General features: G+C 45.7%; 1 protein-coding gene across 4 annotated transcripts in view; it reads right to left on the bottom strand.

Annotated features, from left to right (window-relative positions):
• LOC135047012 (5' exonuclease Apollo-like) overlaps positions 1-27,423 on the bottom strand; it is a 98,839-nt gene that overhangs the window by 66,893 nt on the left and 4,523 nt on the right. For 2 of the 4 annotated variants that reach the window (XM_063955415.1, XM_063955416.1), the window contains exon 2: positions 26,642-26,852. The exons of 1 other annotated variant lie outside the window; for it this stretch is intronic. In XM_063955415.1, the coding sequence (XP_063811485.1) occupies positions 26,642-26,830 (189 nt within the window). In that variant the 5' untranslated portion in view covers positions 26,831-26,852. Of the gene's footprint in view, positions 1-26,641; positions 26,853-27,423 lie in introns of those variants that run through there. One more of the 4 variants, XM_063955418.1, reaches the window with a different exon arrangement.

The raw sequence follows: 27,423 nt of genomic DNA, 5'->3' as shown, positions 1-27,423 counted from the left end.
ATTTTCTTTCCTGTGGTGGCCAACGTCTGGGCGTGCAGGTTGCAAAACTGGGGTATAAGGTAGTCTTTTCCTGCAATACCAAGCCCATTCAAACGAAGCCACGCCCATTCCAACCAAGCCACGCCCCTTATGGTGCCCCCCCTGTAATTTTTTTCTGGATCCGCCCCTGCCTCCGGATAGAGACCCCACTCCCCTGGATGGAGATAGTGTCTGCTGAGGAAGTCCGCTTCCCAGTTGTCTACTCCCGGAAATGAAGATTGCCGACAGCACCAACGCGTGTTTTTCTGCCCAGAGGATGATTCTTGTTACCTCTGACATTGCAGCTCTGCTTTTCATTCTGCCCTGTCGGTTTATGTAAGCCGCTGTTGTCACATTGTCCGACTGCACTTGAATGGCCTGATTTCTCAGAAGATGGGCCGCTTGGAGAAGACTGTCGTAGATGGCTCTTAATTCCAGAATGTTTATCGGCAGGCCGGCTTCCACACTTGACCACCTTCCTCGAAAGGTTTCCCCTTGAGTGACTGTGCCCCAGCCCCGGAGACTTGCATCCGTGGTTAGAAGGATCCAGTCCTGAATCCCGAACCTGCGGCCCTCCAGAAGGTGAGGTAATTGCAGCCAACAGAGGAGTGAAATCCTGGCATTTGGAGACAGATGTATTCCTTGGTGCATGTGTAGATGGGATCCCGACCACTTGTCCAGGAGATCCAGTTGGAAAGACAGAGCATGAAACCTCCCGTACTGCAGAGCCTCGTAAGAGGACACCATCTTCCCCAGAAGGCAAATGCACTGATGAACTGACATCCGGGCTGGCTCAGGACATCCCGGACCATCGTTTGAATCACCAACGCCTTTTCTTCCTGGAGAAACGCCCTCTGCATCTCCGTGTCGAGGATCATTCCCAGAAAGGACAACCTCCTGGTTGGTTCCAAATGTGACTTTGGAAGATTCAGGATCCAACCATGTTTCCTGAGAAGCTGGGTCATGATTGCTATGGACCGTAACAGCTTCTCCTTGGACGATGCCTTTATCAGCAGATCGTCCAGATACGGAATTATGTTTACCCCCTGTCCGCGGAAGAGAATCATCATTTCCACCATCACCTTGGTGAATACCCTCGGTACTGTGGACAGACCAAATAAGAGGGCCTGGAACTGAAAATGACAGTCCAACAGTGTGAATCGAAAATAAGCTTGATGCGGCAGCCAAATCGGAATGTGGAGGTACGCATCCTTGATATCCAGGGATACTAGGAATTCCCCCTCCTCCAGACCTGATATCACTGCCCTTAGAGACTCCATTTTGAACTTGAACTCCCTCAGAAATGGATGTATGGAGTGGTGTTGGTGTGTCCTAATGTGCGCGTTTGTTGGCTGCCCGTAGAAAAAGTGCTAATAGGGAAATTTCTCCAAAAACCCTAATTCTGAAAGTGTATGTATGGTGAGCAATTTATGTACAGGCGCTAACACTATTCAAAAATGGGAAACTTCCCTTTGTTGTTATGTATCAAGGCGATGTATCGTCATCCAAGGGCTCCGTCCTAGGATAATCTTCTGTCCGATGAGTCTCCGATGTTCCACAATTTTATATGAAAAATAGAAAACTATATGGTATAGTGCGTTTGGAATGGTTTTCCTATATGTTCAAAATAAAAGTGAATGGGCCACACCCTTTAGGAATCCTTAATGTGAGATTTTACGTAATTACCAAAGAATAAGTGGTAAGTGGACAAGTTGGTGCCTCGTGTCTCCTCCTGGGAGTAACACTGAAACGTTAGTGCAGAGGATAGTAGAAGTGGCTCAATTACCAGAATGAAGAGAAAAAACAGCGTGTAGCTAAACTTTTTTTTCCTCCTGTCTTCCCAAGTAGTCACTCAGAAAAGCCCACACCTAGTTGTTTTCAGTGCCTCGTACCTCTTCCAAAGAACTAACATCCATAGATGGATCACAATTAAATTAGCTTAATTACCAGACTGAAGTGTCAATCAGCATCTTCCATAATCCCCTTATGGTAATCACAAAATAGGACTTCAGTCAAACCATATCCCGATGTATCATAGGGTTATATGGAAAAATCTGAAAAAAAAAAAAACGCATAGCATAATACGTTTTTATTTTTTCCCCATAAAAGATTAATAACACTGATCCCTTGCAGGAATCCTGAATATAAAATATAAACAATTACCAGATAACAATGAGTATAAGACCGTTTAAAACCAAATTCTTATTGTCCCAGACAACACTCAATGGATGGCATAAGTGATAACAGAGTTGAACTAATTACCAGAAAGCCAGAGTATCTGTGCGTTAACACTCTGGAGGGTGTGGAGAAAGTTGTAGTCCCAGTGAGTGCTCCGGATCGCTCCACTGGACTCCTCACCTTTCCTGGTAGTTGCTGTCTGCTGTATCACCGTGGCCGTCCCTCCACCAACGCGTTTCAACCCGTACCTGGGTCTTTTTCAAGGTGATGAGTGTGCCTCCCCATGGTTCCATATTTAAATACCTTCTGCCCAATCAGGGACAGTATCCATTCCAGATGATTATGTTCAGCTGTATCCAATTCCCTTATCGATACGGGCCCTTCTTCCATTGTCATGGAAACAGACCCCAAACTTCCTGTCAGCTCGCTATGACAACTATCTTTACTCCTTCCGGTGATTGGTTCCCATGGTTACGGGCCCGCCTCACTAAGTTCCGTAACTTCTGCCTAGCTGATTTTGTTGCCCGCATCACTTCCTGCCGATGGTTTCCATAGCTACGGGTCCGCGTGTTGTAGTTCCTGGTATCCAGCTACTGCTCTCCGTCTTCCCCGTCTCGCCGCTGCTCACGGTCTCGTCACTTCCGGTTGCCGATTCCCATGGTAACCGTTCCGTGTATTGTAGTTTCTTTCTTCTCGTTGTTATGAGAGTCTCTAGTTTCCAGAATCTTCTCCTTTCACAGGAATTTACCACACAAATCTTTGTAAAGGGACAATTTCTTTGTAGCTTCTTCAATATTTTACAGTTAATGTTCCACTATTTTTGTATTCTTTTTATTTTTTTCTTCTCCTTTTGTATATGTCTATATTGGTCCTTAAAAAGAGGCAAAAGCATATAGATGAGTGAAAAAAGTACCCTACTCTATATACATAGTAGACCTATATTGGAAGTTTGGATGTAAGGATATCGGTAGGCTTAATGAGTGTGTAAGTTCAGTATGTATAGTTACAAGAACCACTTAAGTTCAAAGTCTAGGTTGAGACCATGTGGTTTAAGTGTATTGAATTCATAAATAAGTTTCAGCTCGGCCTTCGCCAATTGTGTACCTGTATCTTTTCGGCGAGCGTGTGCCTCAACAAGTTTAACCCCAACAAACTGTTTAACATGATTAGTAGAACAATTGTGTGTATTCTTGAAATGACTTGACAGAGAGTGTGTATCCAGTCCCTTCCTGATATTACGGAGGTGCTCCCCCCAGACGGGTTTTTAATGGTCTGGAGGTCCTCCCCACATAAAATAGATTACATGAGCATTCTATTATGTAGATTAAATTGCGACTATTGCATGTGATGAACTCGTCCACTTTATATTGTATGCCGTTGATTTCCACTTTTTCTATTTTCCTCTGTTCGCTTTTTACATTCCTGCACCCTAAGCACATCCCACAACGATTGAATCCTTTTGTCCGGATGCTTCTCTTTATTTGAGGTCCTGAATGTAGACTTCTCACCAGCTTAGAACCTATATTGGCTGCTTTTTTATAGATAAACACTGGTTTCTCCGGTATAGCTCCCCATATAACCGGGTCCTTCTTCAAAATGTCCCAATGTTTGCGAAAGGATCTTTCCACTATTTTGTGCTGAGCTGTGTATCCTGTAAGGAATGCCCATTGAAATTTGTTCTGTTCCTGTTGCGTATTATGTGTTTGCTTCTCCAAAAGTGTATTTCTACTGATTGATTTTACTTGATCCAGTGCGTCATCTATAACAGTTGGGGCATACCCACTTGTTTTGAATTTCTGAGATAGTTGTTCAGCTTGTTGATGATAGACGTTCTCATCAGTGCAGTTACGCCTAATGCGTTTCAGTTGACCTCCTGGTATGGAGTTGAGCCAGTTGCTGTGATGGCAACTGGTGAAATGAATATATGTTTGTGAATCTGTCGGTTTTGTAAAAGTTTTAGTTTTTATTCTGTCACTCTCTATATAGATTGTGAGATCCAGAAAATTAACTGATAGTGGACTACTTTCAAACGTAAACTGTATATTGAGTACATTGGTATTCAGGTAGTCGAAGAATTTCTCCAAGTGATTTCTACCGCCCTTCCAAATGAAAAGCACATCATCTATATAGCGAACCCAGGTCACCAGGTTCGCCCCATATGGATTATTATTCCAAATATGGTCCAGTTCCCACTGGCCCATGAAGATGTTGGCGTAGCTCGGGGCGAACCTGGTGCCCATCGCTGTGCCAACCTTCTGCAGAAAGAAATCTCCCAAGAACATGAAGTAATTGTTATTGAGAATAAAGGAAATACCTTCAATGATGAAGTCTTGTAATCCCTTCTCAATGCTACTTAACTCCAAAAATTTTTTTACTGCCGCCACACCTGCTGTGTGGTCTATTATGGTGTAAAGAGATTTCACGTCTCCCGTAACTAGGAGGTATTCTTCTTCCCATTGGACTCTAGGTAATAGTTGAAGTAGGTCCCTTGTATCCTTTATATGAGATTTATTGATGAGTACTAATGGTTGAAGATGATGATCTATAAACTCAGAGAGGTTGGCGGTAATAGATTCTATACCAGCCACTAAAGGTCTCCCCGGTGGTTGTATTGGGTCTTTATGAATTTTAGGGAGAACGTAGATCACTGGTATTGTGGGTTCCGGATTCCATAAGAATTTGGCCTCTCCGTCTTTGAGGGTTCCTTTTTGATGGTAGCTGTTGATCAGGCTCTGTAGTTCCATCATGATCTTTTTGGTGGGATCACTTCTCGATAGGTGATTCCATCATTCAATTGTCTGTAAACCTCATTCTCATACCAGCTTTTATCCAGAAGGACTATTCCACCTCCTTTATCCGCGGGCTTCACTACTAACTCAACGTTGGATTTGAGTTCTTTCAGGGCTTTTCGTTCTTTATTGGTTAAGTTCTGTTTGACCCTTTTATTCTCAATTTTCCTAATGTCATCGTGTACCATAGTGTAGAAGGTATCAATATGACTTCCCTTGATATGAGAGGGATAAAAGATGGACTTCGGTTTGAAGGTGGTCGTCTCCTGATAATCCATATTGGATGCTTCCCCATCCTTTGATAAGAAAAATTTCTTTATACAAAGTTTCCGGATATATTTATTGATATCTACAAACAACGTAAATTTGTTTGTAGTGGCTGTCGGTGCATACTTGAGACCCTTCCCCAACAAACTGGTCTCCACCTCGGTTAACACATGTTAACTGATATTAAAAATCTTGACATGTTCCATTTGTCCTTTGGTAGAAGTTTCTGCGTCCCTCTCCTTCTCAGTTGAGGTGCCGTTTCTTATTTTTTTCCTATATTGTCTCCTTTTCTCTTTTTGCCTGTTTTTCTTTGTCCCAGCTCCTCCCCTTTTTCCCCTTTTGGGTTTACTTTTTGTTATTAAGCCCTGTAAGGAGGTCTTCTGTTCTGTATCCCTAAAAAAGGAGACCTATCTCTGAAGCTCTCCAGGGGTGTGTATCTTTTGTAATATTCCTCCTATCGTGATGGACATAATGATCGTTCATTCTATCCCTAGTTGTTCTTTCCTCCCTCCATGCTGGTCTATCTCTCCAATATGTTCTTTCTCCTCTATTGTTCCTTCTCATATCGATTCTTGGAGGGTGTCCATGTTGATTGTATGTGGAGAAGTCTTCCCGTCTCCTATTCTGTCGATTAGGGGGTGTTCTTCTTTCCCTAAAGTTCCTCACCGTATTCCATTCTGAGTCCAAAGGCTCCCAGTGTACATGATTTTTTCTTTTTGGAGTGGTGTCCTGTCTCGTATCTTGTATTGTTGATCTCTGGATGTCTTCTTCATCCTCTGATACCGAATCGTATTGGTCTTTTTCCATTTGTTCTTGTTGGGTCATTTCTTTCTTATCCCTGATGAATTTTCTAACTTTTCTGTCAATGAGTGATTTTTCATTTTTCTTAATCGTATGTTCGATTCTACTCTCCAATTCTTTATATTCACTCATATCCTTATAGGGAGTGGTGAGGTCCCTATATAACTTTTCTGTCAAAATCACTCATTGACAGAAAAGTTAGAAAATTCATCAGGGATAAGAAAGAAATGACCCAACAAGAACAAATGGAAAAAGACCAATACGATTCGGTATCAGAGGATGAAGAAGACATCCAGAGATCAACAATACAAGATACAAAACAGGACACCACTCCAAAAAGAAAAAATCATGTACACTGGGAGCCTTTGGACTCAGAATGGAATACGGTGAGGAACTTTAGGGAAAGAAGAACACCCCCTAATCGACAGAATAGGAGACGGGAAGACTTCTCCACATACAATCAACATGGACACCCTCCAAGAATCGATATGAGAAGGAACAATAGAGGAGAAAGAACATATTGGAGAGATAGACCAGCATGGAGGGAGGAAAGAACAACTAGGGATAGAATGAACGATCATTATGTCCATCACGATAGGAGGAATATGAACAATAGATACACACCCCTGGAGAGCTTCAGAGATAGGTCTCCTTTTTTAGGGATACAGAACAGAAGACCTCCTTACAGGGCTTAATAACAAAAAGTAAACCCAAAAGGGGAAAAAGGGGAGGAGCTGGGACAAAGAAAAACAGGCAAAAAGAGAAAAGGAGACAATATAGGAAAAAAATAAGAAACGGCACCTCAACTGAGAAGGAGAGGGACGCAGAAACTTCTACCAAAGGACAAATGGAACATGTCAAGATTTTTAATATCAGTAAACATGTGTTAACCGAGGTGGAGACCAGTTTGTTGGGGAAGGGTCTCAAGTATGCACCGACAGCCACTACAAACAAATTTACGTTGTTTGTAGATATCAATAAATATATCCGGAAACTTTGTATAAAGAAATTTTTCTTATCAAAGGATGGGGAAGCATCCAGTATGGATTATCAGGAGACGACCACCTTCAAACCGAAGTCCATCTTTTATCCCTCTCATATCAAGGGAAGTCATATTGATACCTTCTACACTATGGTACACGATGACATTAGGAAAATTGAGAATAAAAGGGTCAAACAGAACTTAACCAATAAAGAACGAAAAGCCCTGAAAGAACTCAAATCCAACGTTGAGTTAGTAGTGAAGCCCGTGGATAAAGGAGGTGGAATAGTCCTTCTGGATAAAAGCTGGTATGAGAATGAGGTTTACAGACAATTGAATGATGGAATCACCTATCAAAAATTGAGAAGTGATCCCACCAAAAAGATCATGATGGAACTACAGAGCCTGATCAACAGCTACCATCAAAAAGGAACCCTCAAAGACGGAGAGGCCAAATTCTTATGGAATCCGGAACCCACAATACCAGTGATCTACGTTCTCCCTAAAATTCATAAAGACCCAATACAACCGCCGGGGAGACCTATAGTGGCTGGTATAGAATCTATTACCGCCAACCTCTCAGTTTATAGATCATCATCTCCAACCATTAGTACTCATCAATAAATCTCATATAAAGGATACAAGGGACCTACTTCAACTATTACCTAGAGTCCAATGGGAAGAAGAATACCTCCTAGTTACGGGAGACGTGAAATCTCTTTACACCATAATAGACCACACAGCAGGTGTGGCGGCAGTAAAAAATTTTTTGGAGTTAAGTAGCATTGAGAAGGGATTACAAGACTTCATCATTGAAGGTATTTCCTTTATTCTCAATAACAATTACTTCATGTTCTTGGGAGATTTCTTTCTGCAGAAGGTTGGCACAGCGATGGGCACCAGGTTCGCCCCGAGCTACGCCAACATCTTCATGGGCCAGTGGGAACTGGACCATATTTGGAATAATAATCCATATGGGGCGAACCTGGTGACCTGGGTTCGCTATATAGATGTGCTTTTCATTTGGAAGGGCGGTAGAAATCACTCGGAGAAATTCTTCGACTACCTGAATACCAATGTACTCAATATACAGTTTACGTTTGAAAGTAGTCCACTATCAGTTAATTTTCTGGATCTCACAATCTATATAGAGAGTGACAGAATAAAAACTAAAACTTTTACAAAACCGACAGATTCACAAACTTATATTCATTTCACCAGTTGCCATCACAGCAACTGGCTCAACTCCATACCAGGAGGTCAACTGAAACGCATTAGGCGTAACTGCACTGATGAGAACGTCTATCATCAACAAGCTGAACAACTATCTCAGAAATTCAAAACAAGTGGGTATGCCCCAACTGTTATAGATGAAGCACTGGATCAAGTAAAATCAATCAGTAGAAATACACTTTTGGAGAAGCAAACACATAATACGCAACAGGAACAGAACAAATTTCAATGGCCATTCCTTACAGGATACACAGCTCAGCACAAAATAGTGGAAAGATCCTTTCGCAAACATTGGGACATTTTGAAGAAGGACCCGGTTATATGGGGAGCTATACCGGAGAAACCAGTGTTTATCTATAAAAAAGCAGCCAATATAGGTTCTAAGCTGGTGAGAAGTCTACATTCAGGACCTCAAATAAAGAGAAGCATCCGGACAAAAGGATTCCATCGTTGTGGGATGTGCTTAGGGTGCAGGAATGTAAAAAGCGAACAGAGGAAAATAGAAAAAGTGGAAATCAACGGCATACAATATAAAGTGGACGAGTTCATCACATGCAATAGTCGCAATTTAATCTACATAATAGAATGCTCATGTAATCTATTTTATGTGGGGAGGACCTCCAGACCATTAAAAACCCGTCTGGGGGAGCACCTCCGTAATATCAGGAAGGGACTGGATACACACTCTCTGTCAAGTCATTTCAAGAATACACACAATTGTTCTACTAATCATGTTAAACAGTTTGTTGGGGTTAAACTTGTTGAGGCACACGCTCGCCGAAAAGATACAGGTACACAATTGGCGAAGGCCGAGATGAAACTTATTTATGAATTCAATACACTTAAACCACATGGTCTCAACCTAGACTTTGAACTTAAGTGGTTCTTGTAACTATACATACTGAACTTACACACTCATTAAGCCTACCGATATCCTTACATCCAAACTTCCAATATAGGTCTACTATGTATATAGAGTAGGGTACTTTTTTCACTCATCTATATGCTTTTGCCTCTTTTTAAGGACCAATATAGACATATACAAAAGGAGAAGAAATAAAAAGAACACAAAAATAGTGGAACATCAATATTTTACAGTTAAAGAAGCTACAAAGAAATTGTCCCTTTACAAAGATTTCTGTGGTAAATTCCTGTGAAAGGAGAAGATTCTGGAAACTAGAGACTCTCATAACAACGAGAAGAAAAACTACAATACACGGAACGGTTACCATGGGAATCGGCAACCGGAAGTGACGAGACAGTGAGCAGCGGCGAGACGGGGAAGACGGAGAGCAGTAGCTGGATGCCAGGAACTACAACACGCGGACCCGTAGCTATGGAAACCATCGGCAGGAAGTGATGCGGGCAACAAAATCAGCTAGGCAGAAGTTACGGAACTTAGTGAGGCGGGCCCGTAACCATGGGAACCAATCACCGGAAGGAGTAAAGATAGTTGTCATAGCGAGCTGACAGGAAGTTTGGGGTCTGTTTCCATGACAATGGAAGAAGGGCCCGTATCGATAAGGGAATTGGATACAGCTGAACATAATCATCTGGAATGGATACTGTCCCTGATTGGGCAGAAGGTATTTAAATATGGAACCATGGGGAGGCACACTCATCACCTTGAAAAAGACCCAGGTACGGGTTGAAACGCGTTGGTGGAGGGACGGCCACGGTGATACAGCAGACAGCAACTACCAGGAAAGGTGAGGAGTCCAGTGGAGCGATCCGGAGCACTCACTGGGACTACAACTTTCTCCACACCCTCCAGAGTGTTAACGCACAGATACTCTGGCTCTGTGGTAATTAGTTCAACTCTGTTATCACTTATGCCATCCATTGAGTGTTGTCTGGGACAATAAGAATTTGGTTTTAAACGGTCTTATACTCATTGTTATCTGGTAATTGTTTATATTTTATATTCAGGATTCCTGCAAGGGATCAGTGTTATTAATCTTTTATGGGGAAAAAATAAAAACGTATTATGCTATGCGGTTTTTTTCTGATTTTTCCATATAACCCTATGATACATCGGGATATGGTTTGACTGAAGAAGTCCTATTTTGTGATTACCATAAGGGGATTATGGAAGATGCTGATTGACACTTCAGTCTGGTAATTAAGCTAATTTAATTGTGATCCATCTATGGATGTTAGTTCTTTGGAAGAGGTACGAGGCACTGAAAACAACTAGGTGTGGGCTTTTCTGAGTGACTACTTGGGAAGACAGGAGGAAAAAAAAGTTTAGCTACACGCTGTTTTTTCTCTTCATTCTGGTAATTGAGCCACTTCTACTATCCTCTGCACTAACGTTTCAGTGTTACTCCCAGGAGGAGACACGAGGCACCAACTTGTCCACTTACCACTTATTCTTTGGTAATTACGTAAAATCTCACATTAAGGATTCCTAAAGGGTGTGGCCCATTCACTTTTATTTTGAACATATAGGAAAACCATTCCAAACGTACTATACCATATAGTTTTCTATTTTTCATATAAAATTGTGGAACATCGGAGACTCATCGGACAGAAGATTATCCTAGGACGGAGCCCTTGGATGACGATACATCGCCTTGATACATAACAACAAAGGGAAGTTTCCCATTTTTGAATAGTGTTAGCGCCTGTACATAAATTGCTCACCATACATACTCCCTCAGAAATGGGTTTAATGATTTAAAGTTCTCAATGGGCCTGACCGAACCATCCGGATTCGGTACCACGAAAAGGTTCGAATAGTAACCTTTGTTTAGCATGTGAGGTGGTACTGGCACAATGACCTGTGCCTCCACCAACTTCTGGACGACGTCTTTCATGACAGTCCTGTCTGTCAGCAGAGCTGGCGAAAACTGATCTTGAAAAAAATAAAATAAAAATAAATTTTAAACCTACCGGTAAATCTATTTCTCCTAGTCCGTAGAGGATGCTGGGGACTCCGTAAGGACCATGGGGGTATAGATGGGCTCCGCAGGAGATAGGGCACCTAAAAAGAACTTTTACTATGGGTTTGCACTGGCTCCTCCCTCTATGCCCCTCCTCCAGACCTCAGTTAGAGAACTGTGCCCAGAGGAGATGGACAATACAAGGCAGGATTTAGCAATCCAAGGGCAAGATTCATACCAGCCCACACCAATCATACCATGTAACCTGGAACATACATAACCAGTGATCAGTATGAACAAACAACAGTAACGGTCCAAGACCTATTCCAACTGTAACATAACCCTTATGTAAGCAACAACTATATACAAGTCTTGCAGAGTTTCCGCACTGGGGACGGGCGCCCAGCATCCCCTACGGACTAGGAGAAAATAAGAATTTACTTACCGATAATTCTATTTCTCGTAGTCCGTAGTGGATGCTGGGGACTCCGTAAGGACCATGGGGATTAGCGGCTCCGCAGGAGACTGGGCACATCTAAAGAAAGCTTTAGGACTATCTGGTGTGCACTGGCTCCTCCCCCTATGACCCTCCTCCAAGCCTCAGTTAGGATACTGTGCCCGGACGAGCGTACACAATAAGGAAGGATCTTGAATCCCGGGTAAGACTCATACCAGCCACACCAATCACACCGTATAACTTGTGATCTGAACCCAGTTAACAGCATGATAACAGAGGAGCCTCTAGAAAAGATGGCTCACTACAGCAGAACCCGATTTTTTGGTAACAATAACTATGTACCAGTATTGCAGACAATCCGCACTTGGGATGGGCGCCCAGCATCCACTACGGACTACGAGAAATAGAATTATCGGTAAGTAAATTCTTATTTTCTCTAACGTCCTAAGTGGATGCTGGGGACTCCGTAAGGACCATGGGGATTATACCAAAGCTCCCAAACGGGCGGGAGAGTGCGGATGACTCTGCAGCACCAATTGAGAGAAACTCCAGGTCCTCCTCAGCCAGGGTATCAATTTTGTAGAATTTTACAAACGTATTTGCTCCTGACCAAGTAGCTGCTCGGCAAAGTTGTAAAGCCGAGACCCCTCGGGCAACCGCCCAAGATGAGCCCACCTTCCTTGTGGAGTGGGCATTTACAGATTTTTTGGCTGTGGCAGGCCTGCCACAGAATGTGCAAGCTGAATTGTACTACAAATCCAACGAGCAATAGTCTGCTTAGAAGCAGGAGCACCCAGCTTGTTGGGTGCATACAGGATAAACAGCGAGTCAGTTTTCCTGACTCCAGCCGTCCTGGAAACATATATTTTCAGGGCCCTGACAACATCTAGCAACTTGGAGTCCTCCAAGTCCCTAGTAGCCGCAGGCACCACAATAGGTTGGTTCAGGTGAAACGCTGAAACCACCTTAGGGAGAAACTGGGGACGAGTCCTCAATTCCCCCTGTCCGAATGGACAATCAGATAAGGGCTTTTACAGGATAAAGCCGCCAATTCTGACACGCGCCTGGCCCCGGCCAGGGCCAACAGCATGACCACTTTCCATGTGAGATATTTTAACTCCACAGATTTAAGTGGTTCAACCCAATGTGACTTTTGGAACCCAAAACCTACATTGAGATCCCAAAGTGCCACTGGAGGCACAAAAGGAGGCTGTATATGCAGTACCCCTTTTACAAACGTCTGAACTTCAGGGACTGAAGCTAGTTCTTTTTGGAAGAAAATTGACAGGGCCGAAATTTTGAACCTTAATGGACCCCAATTTCAGGCCCATAGACACTCCTGTTTGCAGGAAATGTAGAAATCGACCCAGTTGAATTTCCTCCGTCGGGCCTTACTGGCCTCGCACCACGCAACATATTTTCGCCAAATGCGGTGATAATGTTTTGCGGTTACATCCTTCCTGGCTTTGATCAGGATAGGGATGACTTCATCCGGAATGCCTTTTTTCCCTTCAGGATCCGGCGTTCAACCGCCATGCCGTCAAACGCAGCCGCGGTAAGTCTTGGAACAGACAGGGTCCATGCTGGAGCAGGTCCCTTCTTAGAGGTAGAGGCCACGGATCCTCCGTGAGCATCTCTTGAAGTTCCGGTTACCAATTCCTTCTTGGCCAATCCGGAGCCACGAATATAGTGCTTACTCCTCTCCATCTTATCAATCTCAGTACCTTGGGTATGAGAGGCAGAGGAGGGAACACATACACTGACTGGTACACCCACGGTGTTACCAGAGCGTCTACAGCTATTGCCTGAGGGTCCCTTGACCTGGCGCAATACCTGTCGAGTTTTTCCCAGCGGTTTATAATCATGTGGAAGACTTCTGGGTGAAGTCCCCACTCTCCCGGGTGGAGGTCGTGCTGAGGAAGTCTGCTTCCCAGTTGTCCACTCCCGGAATGAATACTGCTGACAGTGCTATCACATGGTTTTCCGCCCAGCGAAGAATCCTTGCAGCTTCTGCCATTGCCCTCCTGCTTCTTGTGCCACCCTGTCTGTTTACGTGGGTGACTGCCGTGATGTTGTCCGACTGGATCAACACCGGCTGACCTTGAAGCAGAGGTCTTGCTAAGCTTAGAGCATTGAAAATGGCCCTTAGCTTCAGGATATTTATGTGAAGTGATGTCTCCAGGCTAGACTATAAGCCCTGGATATTCCTTCCCTGTGTGACTGCTCCCCAGCCTCGCAGGCTGGCATCCGTGGTCACCAGGACCCAGTCCTGAATGCCGAATCTGCGGCCCTCTAGAAGATGAGCACTCTGCAACCACCACAGGAGGGACACCCTTGTCCTTGGTGACAGGGTTATCCGCTGATGCATCTGAAGATGCGACCCGGACCATTTGTCCAGCAGGTCCCACTGGAAAGTTCTTGCGTGGAATCTGCCGAATGGGATTGCTTCGTAGGAAGCCACCATTATACCCAGAACCCTTGTGCATTGATGCACTGAGACTTGGCTCGGTTTTAGGAGGTTCCTGACTAGCTCGGATAACTCCCTGGCTTTCTTCTCCGGGAGAAACACCTTTTTCTGGACTGTGTCCAGGATCATCCCTAGGAACAGAAGACAAGTCGTCGGAACCAGCTGCGATTTTGGAATATTGAGAATCCAATCTTGCTGCCGCAACACTACCTGAGATAGTGCTACACCGACCTCCAACTGTTCCCTGGATCTTACCCTTATCAGGGAATCGTCCAAGTAAGGGATAACCAACATTCCCTTCCTTCGAAGGAATATCATCATTTCGGCCATTACCTTGGTAAAGACCCGGGGTGCCGTGGACCATCCATACGGCAGCGTCTGAACGGATATTGACAGTTCTGTACCATAAACCTGAGGTACCCTTGATGAGAAGGGTAAATTTTTTACATGAAGGTAAGCATCCTTGATGTCCCGAGACATCATGTAGTCCCCTTCTTCCAGGTTCGCAATCACTGCTCTGAGTGACTCAATCTTGAATTTGAACCTCTGTATGTAAGTGTTCAAAGATTTTAGATTTATAATCGGTCTCACCAAGCCGTCCGGCTTTGGTACCACAACAGTGTGGAATAATACCCCGTTCCCTGTTGCAGGAGGGGTACCTTGATTATCACCTGCTGGGAATACAGCTTGTGAACGGCTTCCAAAACTATCTCCCTGTCAGAAGGAGACATCGGTAAAGCCGACTTTAGGAAACGGCGAGGGGGAGACGTCTTGAATTCTAATTTGTACCCCTGAGTATCACCTGAAGGATCCAGGGGTCTACTTGCGAGTGAGCCCACTGCGCGCTGAAATTCATTGAGACGGCCCCCCCACCGTGCCTGATTCTGCTTGTAAAGCCCCAGCGTCATACTGAGGGCTTGGCAGAGGCGGGAGAGGGTTTCTGTTCCTGGGAACTGGCTGATTTCTGCAGCCTTTTTCCTCTCCCTCTGTCACGGGGCAGAAAAGAGGAACCTTTTGCCCGCTTGTCCATGAAAAGACTGCGCCTGATAATACGGCGTCTTCTCATGTTGAGAGGCGACCTGGGGTACAAACGTGGATTTCCTAGCTGTTGCCGTGGCCACCAGGTCTGAAAGACCGACCCCAAATAACTCCTCCCCTTAATAAGGCAATACTTCCAAATGCCGTTTGGAATACGGATCACCTGACCACTGACGTGTCCATAACCCTCTACTGGTAGAAATGGACAACGCACTTAGACTTGATGCCAGTCGGCAAATATTCCGCTGTGCATCACGCATATATAGAATTGCATCTTTTAAATGCTCTATAGGCAATAATATACTGTCCCTATCTAGGGTATCAATATTTTCAGTCAGGGAATCCGACCACGCCAACCCAGCACTGCACATCCAGGCTGAGGCGATTTCTGGTCGCAGTATAACACCAGTATGTGTGTAATACATTTTAGGATATCCTCCTGCTTTCTATCAGCAGGATCCTTAAGGGCGGCCATCTCAGGAGAGAGTAGAGCCCTTGTTCTTACCAGCGTGTGAGCGCTTTATCCACCCTAGGGGGTGTTTCCCAACGCACCCTAACCTCTGGCGGGAAAGGATATAATGCTAATAACATTTTTATCAGTTGTTATCGGGGGAAACCCACGCATCATCACACACCTCATTTAATTTCTCAGATTTCGGAAAACTACAGGTAGTTTTTCCTCACCGAACATAATACCCCTTCTTGGTGGTACTCGTATTATCCGAAATGTGTAAACACTTTTCATTGCCTCAATCATGTAACGTGTGGCCCTACTGGAAGTCACATTTGTCTCTTCACCGTCGACACTGGAGTCATGTCGGTGTCTATATCTGCCATCTGAGGTAACGGGCACTTTAGAGCCCCTGACGGCCTATGAGACGTCTGGACAGGCACAAGCTGAGTAGCCGGCTGTCTCATGTCAACCACTGTCTTTATACAGAGCTGACACTGTCATGTAATTCCTTCCAACAGTTCATCCACTCAGGTGTCGACTCCCTAGGGGGTGACATCACTATTACAGGCAATCTTCTCCGTCTCCACATCATTTATCTCCTCATAATTGTCGACACAAACGTACCGACACACAGCACACACACAGGGAATGCTCTGATAGAGGACAGGACCCCACTAGCCCTTTGGGGAGACAGAGGGAGAGTATGCCAGCACACACCAGAGCGCTATATATATATTATATATATATATATATATATATATACATATACACACAGGGATAACCTTATATAAGTGTTTTTCCCCTTATAGCTGCTGTATTGTTTATACTGCGCCTAATTAGTGCCCCCCTCTCTTTTTTTTAACCCTTTCTGTAGTGTAGTGACTGCAGGGGAGAGTCAGGGAGCTTCCCTCCAACGGAGCTGTGAGGGAAAATGGCGCCAGTGTGCTGAGGAGATAGGCTCCGCCCCCTTATCGGCGGCCTTATCTCCCGTTTTTCTGTGTATTTTTGGCATGGGTAAATGCATCCATATAGCCCAGGAGCTATATGTGATGCATCTTTTGCCATCTAAGTTATTTTTATTGCGTCTCAGGGCGCCCCCACCCAGCGCCCTGCACCCTCAGTGACCGGAGTGTGAAGTGTGCTGAGAGCAATGGCGCACAGCTGCGGTGCTGTGCGCTACCTTATTGAAGACAGGACGTCTTCTGCCGCCGATTTTCCGGATCTCTTCAGGCTTCTGGCTCTGTAAGGGGGCCGGCGGCGCGGCTCTGGGACCCATCCAGGCTGGGCCTGTGATCGTCCCTCTGGAGCTAATGTCCAGTGGCCTAAGAAGCCCAATCCACTCTGCACGCAGGTGAGTTCGCTTCTTCTCCCCTTAGTCCCTCGATGCAGTGAGCCTGTTGCCAGCAGGACTCACTGAAAATAAAAAACCTAAAACTAACTTTTCACTAAGCAGCTCAGGAGAGCCACCTAGTGTGCACCCTTCTCGTTCGGGCACAGAAATCTAACTGAGGCTTGGAGGAGGGTCATAGGGGGAGGAGCCAGTGCACACCAGATAGTCCTAAAGCTTTCTTTAGATGTGCCCAGTCTCCTGCGGAGCCGCTAATCCCCATGGTCCTTACGGAGTCCCCAGCATCCACTTAGGACGTTAGAGAAATAGGTTTACCAGTAGGTTTAAAATCTTATTTTCTCTTACGTCCTAGAGGATGCTGGGGACTCCGTAAGGACCATGGGGTTTATACCAAAGCATCCAATCGGGTGGGAGAGTGCGTATGACTCTGCAGCACCGACTGAGCAAACGCTAGGTCCTCATCAGCCAGGGTATCAAACTTGTAGAATTTAGCAAAAGTGTTTGACCCCGACCAAGTCGCCGCTCGGCAAAGCTGTAATGCCGAGACGCCTCGGGCAGCCGTCCAAGAAGAGCCCACCTTCCTAGTGGAATGGGCTTTAACAGATACCGGCAATCCAGCCGTAGAATGAGCCTGCTGAATCGTATTACAGATCCAGTGAGCAATAGTCTGCTTCGAAGCAGGTGCGCCAATCTTATTAGCAGCATACAGGACAAACAGAGCCTCTGTTTTCCTAATTTTAGCCGTTCTGGCTACATAAATCTTTAAGGCCCTGACTACATCCAGGGATCTGGAATCCTCCAGGTCACTTTTAGCCACAGGCACCACGATAGGTTGATTCATATGGAATGAAGAAACCACTTTAGGTAAAAATTGCGGACGTGTCCTCAATTCAGCTCAATCCACATGAAAAATCAAGTAGGGGCTCTTGTGTGACAAAGCCGCCAATTCAGACACTCGCCTTGCTGATGCCAACAGCATGACCACCTTCCAGGTAAGAAATTTCAACTCAACCTTGATAAGCGGTTCAAACCAGTGTGATTTTAGGAACTGCAACACCACGTTCAGGTCCCATGGTGCCACTGAAGGCACAAAAGGGGGCTGGATATGCAGCACTCCCTTTACAAACGTCTGGACTTCTGGAAGAGAAGCCAATTCCTTCCGAAAGAAAATCGAGAGGGACGAAATCTGTACCTTAACAGAGCCTAATTTAAGGCCCATATCTACTCCTGTCTGTAGGAAGTGGAGAAAACGACCCTGATGAAAATCTTCCGTAGGTGCATTCTTGGTCTCACACCAAGACACATACTTTCGCCAGATACGGTGATAATGCTTAACCGTCACCTCCTTCCTAGCCTAGGGATGACCTCTTCCGGAATCCCTTTTTTCGCTAGGACTCGGCGTTCAACCGCCATGCCATCAAACGTAACCGCGGTAAGTCTTGAAATACACAGGGCCCCTGTTGCAACAGGTCTTCCCTCAGAGGAAGAGGCTAGGAATCTCCTGTGAGCATCTCTTGTAGATCTGAGTACCAGGCCCTTCGATGTCAGTCTGGGACAACGAGTATTGTCTGTACGTTTCTTTGCCTTATGATCCTCAACACTTTCGTGATGAGAGGAAGAGGAGGAAACACGTAGACCGATTTGAACAGCCACGGTGTTATCAGAGCATCTACTGCCACTGCCTGAGGGTCCCGAGACCTGGCACAATACCTCCGAAGCTTTTTGTTGAGGCGTGACGCCATCATGTCTATTTGAGGAGCTCCCCAAAGATGTGTTATGTCTGCAAAGACTTCTTGATGAAGACCCCACTCTCCTGGATGGAGGTCATGTCGGCTGAGGAAGTCTGCCCTCCAGTTGTCCACTCCCGGAATGAAGACAGCCGACAGAGCGCTTACATGATTTTCCGCCCAGCAAAAAATCCTTGTGGCTTCCGCCATCACGACTCTGCTTCTTGTCCCGCCTTGGCGGTTCACATGAGCCACTGCTGTGACATTGTCTGATTGAATCAGAACCGGTAGGTTTCAAAGAAGACTCTCCGCTTGTCGAAGGCCGTTGTAAATGGCCCTGAGTTCCAATACAATGATGTGTAGACAGGACTCCTGGTCTGACCAAACACCCTGAAATTTTTTTCCCTGTGTGACCGCTCCCCATCCTCGGAGGCTCGCGTCCGTGGTAACCAAGATCCAATCCTGAATTCCGAACCTGCGACCCTCCAGCAAGTGAGCACTTTGCAACCACGCAGGAGAGACACTCTGGCCCCTGGGGACAGAGTTATTTTCCGATGCAAGTGCAGATGGGACCCGGACCACTTGTCCAGAAGGTCCCATTGAAAAGTCCTTGCGTGGAACCTTCTGAAGGGAATGGCCTCGTAGGCCGCCACCATTTTTCCCAGAACTCGAGTGCATTGGTGAACTGACACCCTTTTCGGTTTTAGCAGGTCTCTGACCATGTTCTGGATGTCCTGGGCTTTCTCTATTGGGAGGAAGACCTTCATTTGTTCCGTATCCAGTATCATACCTAGGAACGGTAGTCGAGTTGTTGGAATCAACTGTGACTTCGGTAGATTTAGAATCCAACCGTTTTGCTTGAGCACTCTCAGAGAGAGCGCCACACTGCTCAGCAATTTCTCCCTTGATCTCGCTTTTATCAGGAGATCGTCCAAGTATGGGATAATTGTGACTCCATGCTTGCGCAGGACCACCATCATTTCTGCCATTATCTTGGTGAAAATCCTCGGGCCCGTGGAAAGTCCAAACGGCAACATCTGAAATTGGTAATGACAATCCTGTACAGCGAATCTCAGGTATTCCTGATGGGGGGCATATATGGGGACATGAAGGTACGCATCCTTTATGTCCAGAGACACCATAAACTCCCCCTCCTCCATGTTGGCTATTATCGCTCTGAGTGATTCCATTTTGAATTTGAATCTTTTTATGTACAGGTTTCGGGATTTCAGATTCAAAATAGGTCTGACCGAACCGTCCGGTTTCGGGACCACAAATAAGGTTAAGTAGTAACCTCTTCCCTGCTGGTGCAGGGGAACCTTGATTATCACTTGCTGTATACACAGCGTTTGAATTGCAGCTAACACTATATCCGATGTGGAAGCTGGTAGGGCCGATTTGAAAAATCGGCGCGGGGGCACCTTCTCGAATTCCAATTTGTAACCCTGGGAAACTATTTCCAACACCCAGGGATTCAGGTCTGAACTGACCCAGGCCTGACCGAAAAGTCGAAGACGTGCCCCCACCGGTGCGGACTCCCTCAGGGGAGCCCCAGCGTCATGCTGTGGGTTTTGGAGCAGCCGGGGAGGACTTTTGTTCCTGGGCACCTGCCGAAGCAGGTGCTCTTTTGCCTCTGCCCTTACCTCTGGCGAGGAAAGAGGATCCCCAACCTCTTCTGGACTTGTGCGACCGAAAGGACTGCATCTGATAGGGTGTTACTTTCTTTTGCTGTTGGGGAATATAAGGTAAAAAAAATTTGATGTACCTGCTGTAGCTGCGGAAACCAGGTCCGTCAGCCCATCCCCAAACAATACATCACCCTTATAGGGTAGTACTTCCATATGTTTTTTGGAATCCGCATCACCCGTCCATTGGCGAGTCCATAAGGATCTTCTCGCTGAGATAGACATGGCATTGGCCCTAGAAGCTAGCAATCCAATGTCCCTTTGAGCATCCCTCATAAATAAGACTGCGTCTTTTATATGGGCTAGAGTTAAGAATATAGTATCCTTATCCATATTATCAAATTGATCTGTCAGCTCATCTGTCCAAGCTGTAATCGCGCTACACAGCCATGCCGACGCAATTGTAGGTCTTAGCACAACACCCGTATGAGAATAAATACACTTTAAGGTAGTTTCTTGCCTGCGATCTGCAGGGTCCTTAAGGGCCGTTGTGTCAGGAGATGGTAGCGCCACTTACTTGGACAAGTGCGTCAGGGCCTTGTCCACAGTGGGGGATGATTCCCAGATCTCCCTGGGCCTGGGACTCAGGGTCGACAGCAAAAAGGTCGACACACCTTAGGTCGACGCCAATTGGTCGACACCTTAGGTCGACATGGACAAAATGTCGACAGGGAAAGGGTCGACGTGGAAAAAGGTCGACATGAAAAAAGGTCGACATGAGTTTTTTATGTTTTTTTGGTGTCGTTTTCTTTGTAGAGTGACCGGGAACCCCAATTAGTGCACCGCGTCCGCTCGCCATGCTTCGGGCATGGTGCCTTCGCTCCGCTACCGCTTCGCTCGGCACAGATTACCGTTCCAATCGTAGTCCACGTGGATCGTTAAGTATGAAAAGTTTCCAAAAAAAAATCGTGAAAAACTCATGTCGACCTTTTTCCTGCCGACCTTTTGGCCATGTCGACCTAAGGTGTGTCGACCAATTGGCGACGACCTAAGGTGTGTCGACCTTTTTGCTGTCGACCTGGAGTCCGGATACCATCTCCCTGTCCTGCTTAGGGAAGGGGTATGCCATATAAATTATTTTGGGGATCTGCGGTCTCTTTTCCGGAGTCTCCCAAGCTTTTCCAAAGAAATCATTTAATTCATGAGATGCGGGAAAATTAATAATCTGTTTCTTTCCCTTAAACATGTGTACCCTTGTGTTCATCCTCAATATGCAACACATCCCTTATTGCCACAATCATACACTGAATGGTTTTAGTCACCCTAAGGTGCAATTTTACTTCGTCATAGTCAACACTGGAATCAGAATCCGTGTCTTTAGTAGTGTCTCGTGTTAAGGGACGCTTTTGAGACCCCGACGGGCCCTGTGAGTCGGTCCAATCCGAGGATTGACCCCCTGATGTCCCCCTTAATTCAGCCTTATCAAGCCTTTTATGTAAAGATGCCACACTTGCATTCAACATATGCCACATGTCCATCCAATCCGGAGTCGGCACAACCGACGGGGACACACCACTCATTTGCTCCACCTCCTCCTTGGAGAAGCCTTTCGCCTCAGACATGTTGACACACACGTACCGACACCCCACACACACAGGGATTAACCTATAAGGGGACAAAACCCCAACCAGGCCCTTAGGAGAGACAAAGAGAGTATGCCAGCACACACCAGCACTTAAAAACACTGGAAAAAAATATGACCAGATAGCTCTTTTTATATATATATATATATATATATATATATATATATATATATATATATATATATATATATATATATATATAAAAACTAAATATACCAATTCCCACTAACTGCGTCGTTAATGTGCCCCCCTCCTCTTTTTTTCAGCATGTGAAGTTCAGCAGGGGAGAGACTAGGGAGCCAGCGTTCATGCATGCAGCTTCTGTGGAGAAAATGGCGCTGGTTAGTGCTGAGGATCAAGCCCCACCCACCCGACGGCGGGCTTCGGTCCCAGTGACTTTTCTATTAAAATGGCGGGGGATCTTAGATTTACTGCCTCCACAGCCTAATCTATCTGAATTTGCCCAAAAGTGAGGAATATTGCTGCCCAGGGCGCCCCCCCCCGCCCGCGCCCTGCACCCTTCAGTGCTGCTCTGTGTGTGTGGCTGGGAGCAATGCAACGCAGCTTAACGCTGCGTGCCTTACCTCATGAAGATCTGATGTCTTCTGCCGCCTCATACTCACCCGGCTTCTATCTTCGGCATCTGTGAGGAGGCCGGCGGCGCGGCTCCGGGACGAACCCCAGGTGAGACCTGTGTTCCGACTCCCTCTGGAGCCAATGGTGTTCAGTAGCCTTAGAAGCAGTGCCCAACTTGACAAGCCAGCTCTGCTTCTCTCTCCTCAGTCCCACGATGCAGGGAGCCTGTTGCCAACAGGACTCCCTGAAAATAAAAAACCTAACAAAATTATTTTTCTTCAACAGAAAACTCTGGAGAGCTCTCTGCAGTGCACCCATTCTCCTCTGGGCACAAGATCTAACTGAGGTCTGGAGGAGGGGCATAGAGGGAGAAGCCAGTGCACACCCATAGTAAAAGTTCTTTTAAGGTGCCCTATCTCCTGCGGAGCCCGTCTATACCCCCATGGTCCTTACGGAGTCCCCAGCATCCTCTAGGACGTAAGAGAAAAATAATGAGGAGGGAGATTTTGTAATTCCAGCCTGTACCCCTGGAACACAATATCTTGCACCCAGGGGTCCAAGCTGGAGGACACCCAGACATGACTGAAATGTCCGAGTCTCGCTCCCAGGGGCCCCACTTTCGAGGAGTGCAGTCCACAGTCATGCAGAGGACTTTGGTGTACCCGACGCAGTTTTCTGTTCCTGGAAACCTGCAGTCACAGGTTTCTTGGACTTCGGCCGACGTCCCCGAAAGAAGGTGTTGGACTGCTTGGCCTTTCTGGGCTTGGTAGACCAAAAGGGCTGTGATGTAAATGATGAAAAGGGTTCCTTTGGAGCAGGTGTAGATGAGGAAAGAAAGGGTGACTTACCAGCTGTAGCCGTGGAGATCCACGCGTCTAACGCTTCCCCAAAGAGAGCCTGACCTGTGTAGGGTAGGGTCTCCACACTTCTCCCGGATTCCGCGTCGGCAGACCACTGTCATAACCACAGTCCTCGATGAGCCGATATTGACATGGAAGAAATTCCCGCAGCCATGGAACTCAGGTCTTTCATGGATTCTACCAGAAATCCTGCCGAATCCTGAATGTTACGTAAAACAATTTAACATCACATTTCTCCATAGTATCCAAGCCCTCAAGTAACGTGCCTGAGCACTTTACTATAGCTTTGGCAATCCAAGCACCGTCAATAGTGGGAATTTGAGCGTATTATAAATTTTACGATCAGCCGGCTCTTTCAAGGCAGTAGATCCTGGAACAGGTAAAACCACCTTTTTTGAGAGTCGGGATACTGACGCGTCAACAATAGGCAGGTTTTCCCATTTTTTCCCTATCCTCCACGGGAAAGGAAACGCTACCAGAACCCTTTTAGGTACCTGGAATTTTTTATCCGGGTTTTCCCAATCCTTTTCAAAAATAGCATTTAATTCCTTTGACGCAGGGAAGGTTAGCGAGGCTTTCTTATTTTCAGTGAAGCAAGCCTCCTCAACCTGCTTGGGTGTTGTATCGGCAATATTCAACACATCCCTAATAGCCTCTATCATCAATTGCACCCCTTTTGCAAGAGATGCTGCCCCCTGTCACATCCCTGTCACCGTCTGCAGTAACAGAATCTGTATCCTGCATGATCTGTGCAAGAGCACGTTTATGTGAATATACAGCGGGGAGCCCTGATGTACCAGAACTGGGCCAGACTGCCATAGAATTCTGTAAAGCCCGAGTTGCAGATTCATTTTGTGCAACCATATTTGAAATCTGAGAAATCATAGATTTGACAGAAGATAACCACTCGGGCTCCCTTGCTGGAATCTCTGCTAAACTAGTGCAATCCTGATTACATGGAATGGGATCATCCTGAGAGGACATATCCTCTGCAGCATATGACACAGAGTCCCTGGAGATTGCTTAATGGAGACCACAGACACTCCACACAAACAGGGGAGAACAGAGTTCACCCCCAAAAATGGCAAGAGAGACACAGAGATTGGATCCAACCCAAACAGTGCTTTTAATAGAAAGGGAGATCCCCTATAAGCGCTGACTGTGCACCTTAATAGGTTACAAAGTCATTTTGCAGCCCCGCCCCCCCCACACCCTTCTGCAACCCCCTGGTACCGTGAGAGATAGCTGGAGTTGCTGTGGAGGTACTTGACAGCGTTGTGCAGGCAGGAAAATGGCGCTGAACGCTGCTGGGTCCGCTCTGAGAAGCTCCGCCCCCAAAATGGTGCTGTCTTCCCGCTCTTCCTGGGATTATACCGGCCTGAGGATTTATGCTGGCTGAGATCCCGGGACCCCAACAGGCTGTGCGACCAGTGTAGGGTGTAAGCGCTGGCTCAGGGAGCCCCTTACAGCGCCGCACTATGCACCGCCGAGCCTCCGGAGCGCAGTTAAGGACGTAAGAGAAATTACAGTTAGGAGCTGGTTGGCTGTCAGTTCTCACTCTTTATCCGTCTCCACTTTAAAGCTTAATACATTTGGGCAACTGTTTGTTATGTCTGTGAAGTTTATGTGAATTTTTTTTTAAATAAATATTTTAAAATTGGAACATTTTTATAAGTTGTCATTGTAGAGCTACATTCTACCAAGAGGCATCACTGGTCTATTTTTTTTAGAATTTATACACCAACATTATAGAGGCATCTACTCACTATTGTTGTATAATATCTATTTGGTTCTGACTAACAGGGAACTCAGTGAGAAGGGCAGCCCATTATTAAATAAGACATAAAAAAAAAATTTGGGTAGCGCAGAACAGTATTGTCCATTGAATATTTCTGAATATGTTTGTACTATTGTGACTGCTGTTTTACTGTACTGGTGTGTGACAAATTGTATCGTAATTAAATCTCTAGTAACTACAAATGTGTCCTCACATATCCAGCACGAGATACCTGGCGTGAGTGAGACGCCAGGTCCCATGCAACTCCGCTTACGTTGGGCGTCTTTTAGCTAAAAATGCATCTTATTCGCAACACATTGCGGCTTACGTACGATGATGTCAATTAATTTCATACATGACACTAGTATATATCTGTGTGTGACAGTCTGTATGAGCAGAACTGAACTTGTATTGGGAAAAATAATAATAATCTATAGCTGCTACATTGTAGCACTTCATATACAGCAGTGATGGCTAACCTTGACACTCCAGCTGTTGTTGAACTACACATCCCAGCATGCCCTGCATCAGTTTTAGCTTGGCCAAATAGCAAAACTGTAGCAGGCCATGCTGGGATGTGTAGTTCAACAACAGCTGGAGTGTCAAGGTTAGCCATCACTGGTATACAGAGTCAGAGACTAAGTGTCACACAGTATACAAGTGTCCTATATCAAATTAATGAGCAGTCTCCTCGTTGCATTGTGTTGTGGATAAGATATTTTATGCAAAAAGAGAAGCCCAGTGCTAGAAGATACTCACATGACCTGGCCTGCCAAGAGGGGCTGTTTGGCGTGACTGCAACAAAGATGTAGTAGGAGACATCTGTAATTCAGAAGTCTGGCATTTCAGCTAGCCAGTAATGCCCCTTCCACACCGACAATGCCGGATCCCACCTGGGAATTGGAAACGGGTCCTTCCCGGGTGGGATCCGGCATTGGACGCTGTTGCTGGCTTCCCCGACCCAGCAATATGCCGGGCGGGTTGCCATAGCAGTGGGGGGCAGAGGCGGCGCTAGGAGATGAGATCATCTCCGTGCCGCCTCTCCCTGTTGTAGTGAACGGGTCCCGTCCACCCGGGAGCCCGTTTACGCTGCCATTGACCCGGTATTCAACCCGGGTATAACACTGCTTTATTCCCGGGTCAGGCGACCCGTGATTTCCGACATGCCGCTTTCACACCGCACGCTGACCTAGGTCGATACCGGGTTATTTGTGCGGTGTGGAAGGGGTATAAGTCCCCTAACCTGGTGTCCAAGCCAGAGGGGGAAGCAACACACCACAAAATATGCAAGCTTGCCATTTAAAAAGGCTATACTTCATACTTTTACTAGCAAGATACAGCTAGTAAAAGCATTGCCCTTTTAAATACTTGGCATAACACACAATGAGAATCGCCAAGTTTGTAAAACACCATAGGTTTTAGGATATTCAATTACAATTGTCAAACAAAATTGCTTGTCCTATTTTATTCCCTCTTTTTTTTTTTTTTTGGACTCTAGCGACCTCTACATTATTACCTGCAACTTATGTTTAAGGATCTTGGCTGTGACTGGCGAACAGTACAATGAACAACTCCACGTAGAAGATAAACCCACGGTATGGTCACTGTGCATATGGGACAGAAAGAAGAGTCTGATGTTGCTGCATTGCCGAATCTGCCAAAAATCCACCGCAATAGGGGTATTTGGAATAACAGCGCCATTCATCCTCCAGTTAGCGGACAAAGGTCTAATAAATGGGGGGGGGGGGGGGGGGGGGAGAAAATAAGAAGAGGAGGGAAGGATTTAGTTAATTGTTAGCGGTGCCTTTCAGAGTAATCCAGGCCTAAATTAACAAATTATTTATGCTAGTTAAAATGTATACAAGTTTTCCTAGAACATAACCAAAACATCTTCACTAAAGCTGGCCATACACTAGAAAAACTTTTATCCAACTAGTTGGTTGATTGGCTGGTTGGAATGAAAATCTGGTACTGTATGGCAGGAAATGACCATGAGCGATTTGCTACCAAACACTGGGAAAATGTATGAAAACTGTTGCAGTTTAACGAAATCAAACAGATATAACTAACTGGTCTGTTCGGGGTTTGAGGGCATATAGCAGATAGTCATTTGCTCCCATACATTACCAGATTTCCATTCCAACCAACCAACCAGCTGGATGAAAGATGGTCTAGTGCAGTGGTTCTCAACCTTGGTCCTCAAGTACCCCCAACAGTTCATGTTTTCCAGGTCTCCTCACAGGATTGCAAGTGAAATAATTTGCTCCACCTGTAGGTCTTTTATAATGTGTCAGTGAG

This window comes from Pseudophryne corroboree, chromosome 2 (assembly GCF_028390025.1).
Source record: "Pseudophryne corroboree isolate aPseCor3 chromosome 2, aPseCor3.hap2, whole genome shotgun sequence".
NCBI classification, from domain to species: domain Eukaryota; kingdom Metazoa; phylum Chordata; class Amphibia; order Anura; family Myobatrachidae; genus Pseudophryne; species Pseudophryne corroboree.
Note: the sequence above shows the minus strand (reverse complement) of the source record. Positions and strands in the feature narration are given on the sequence as shown.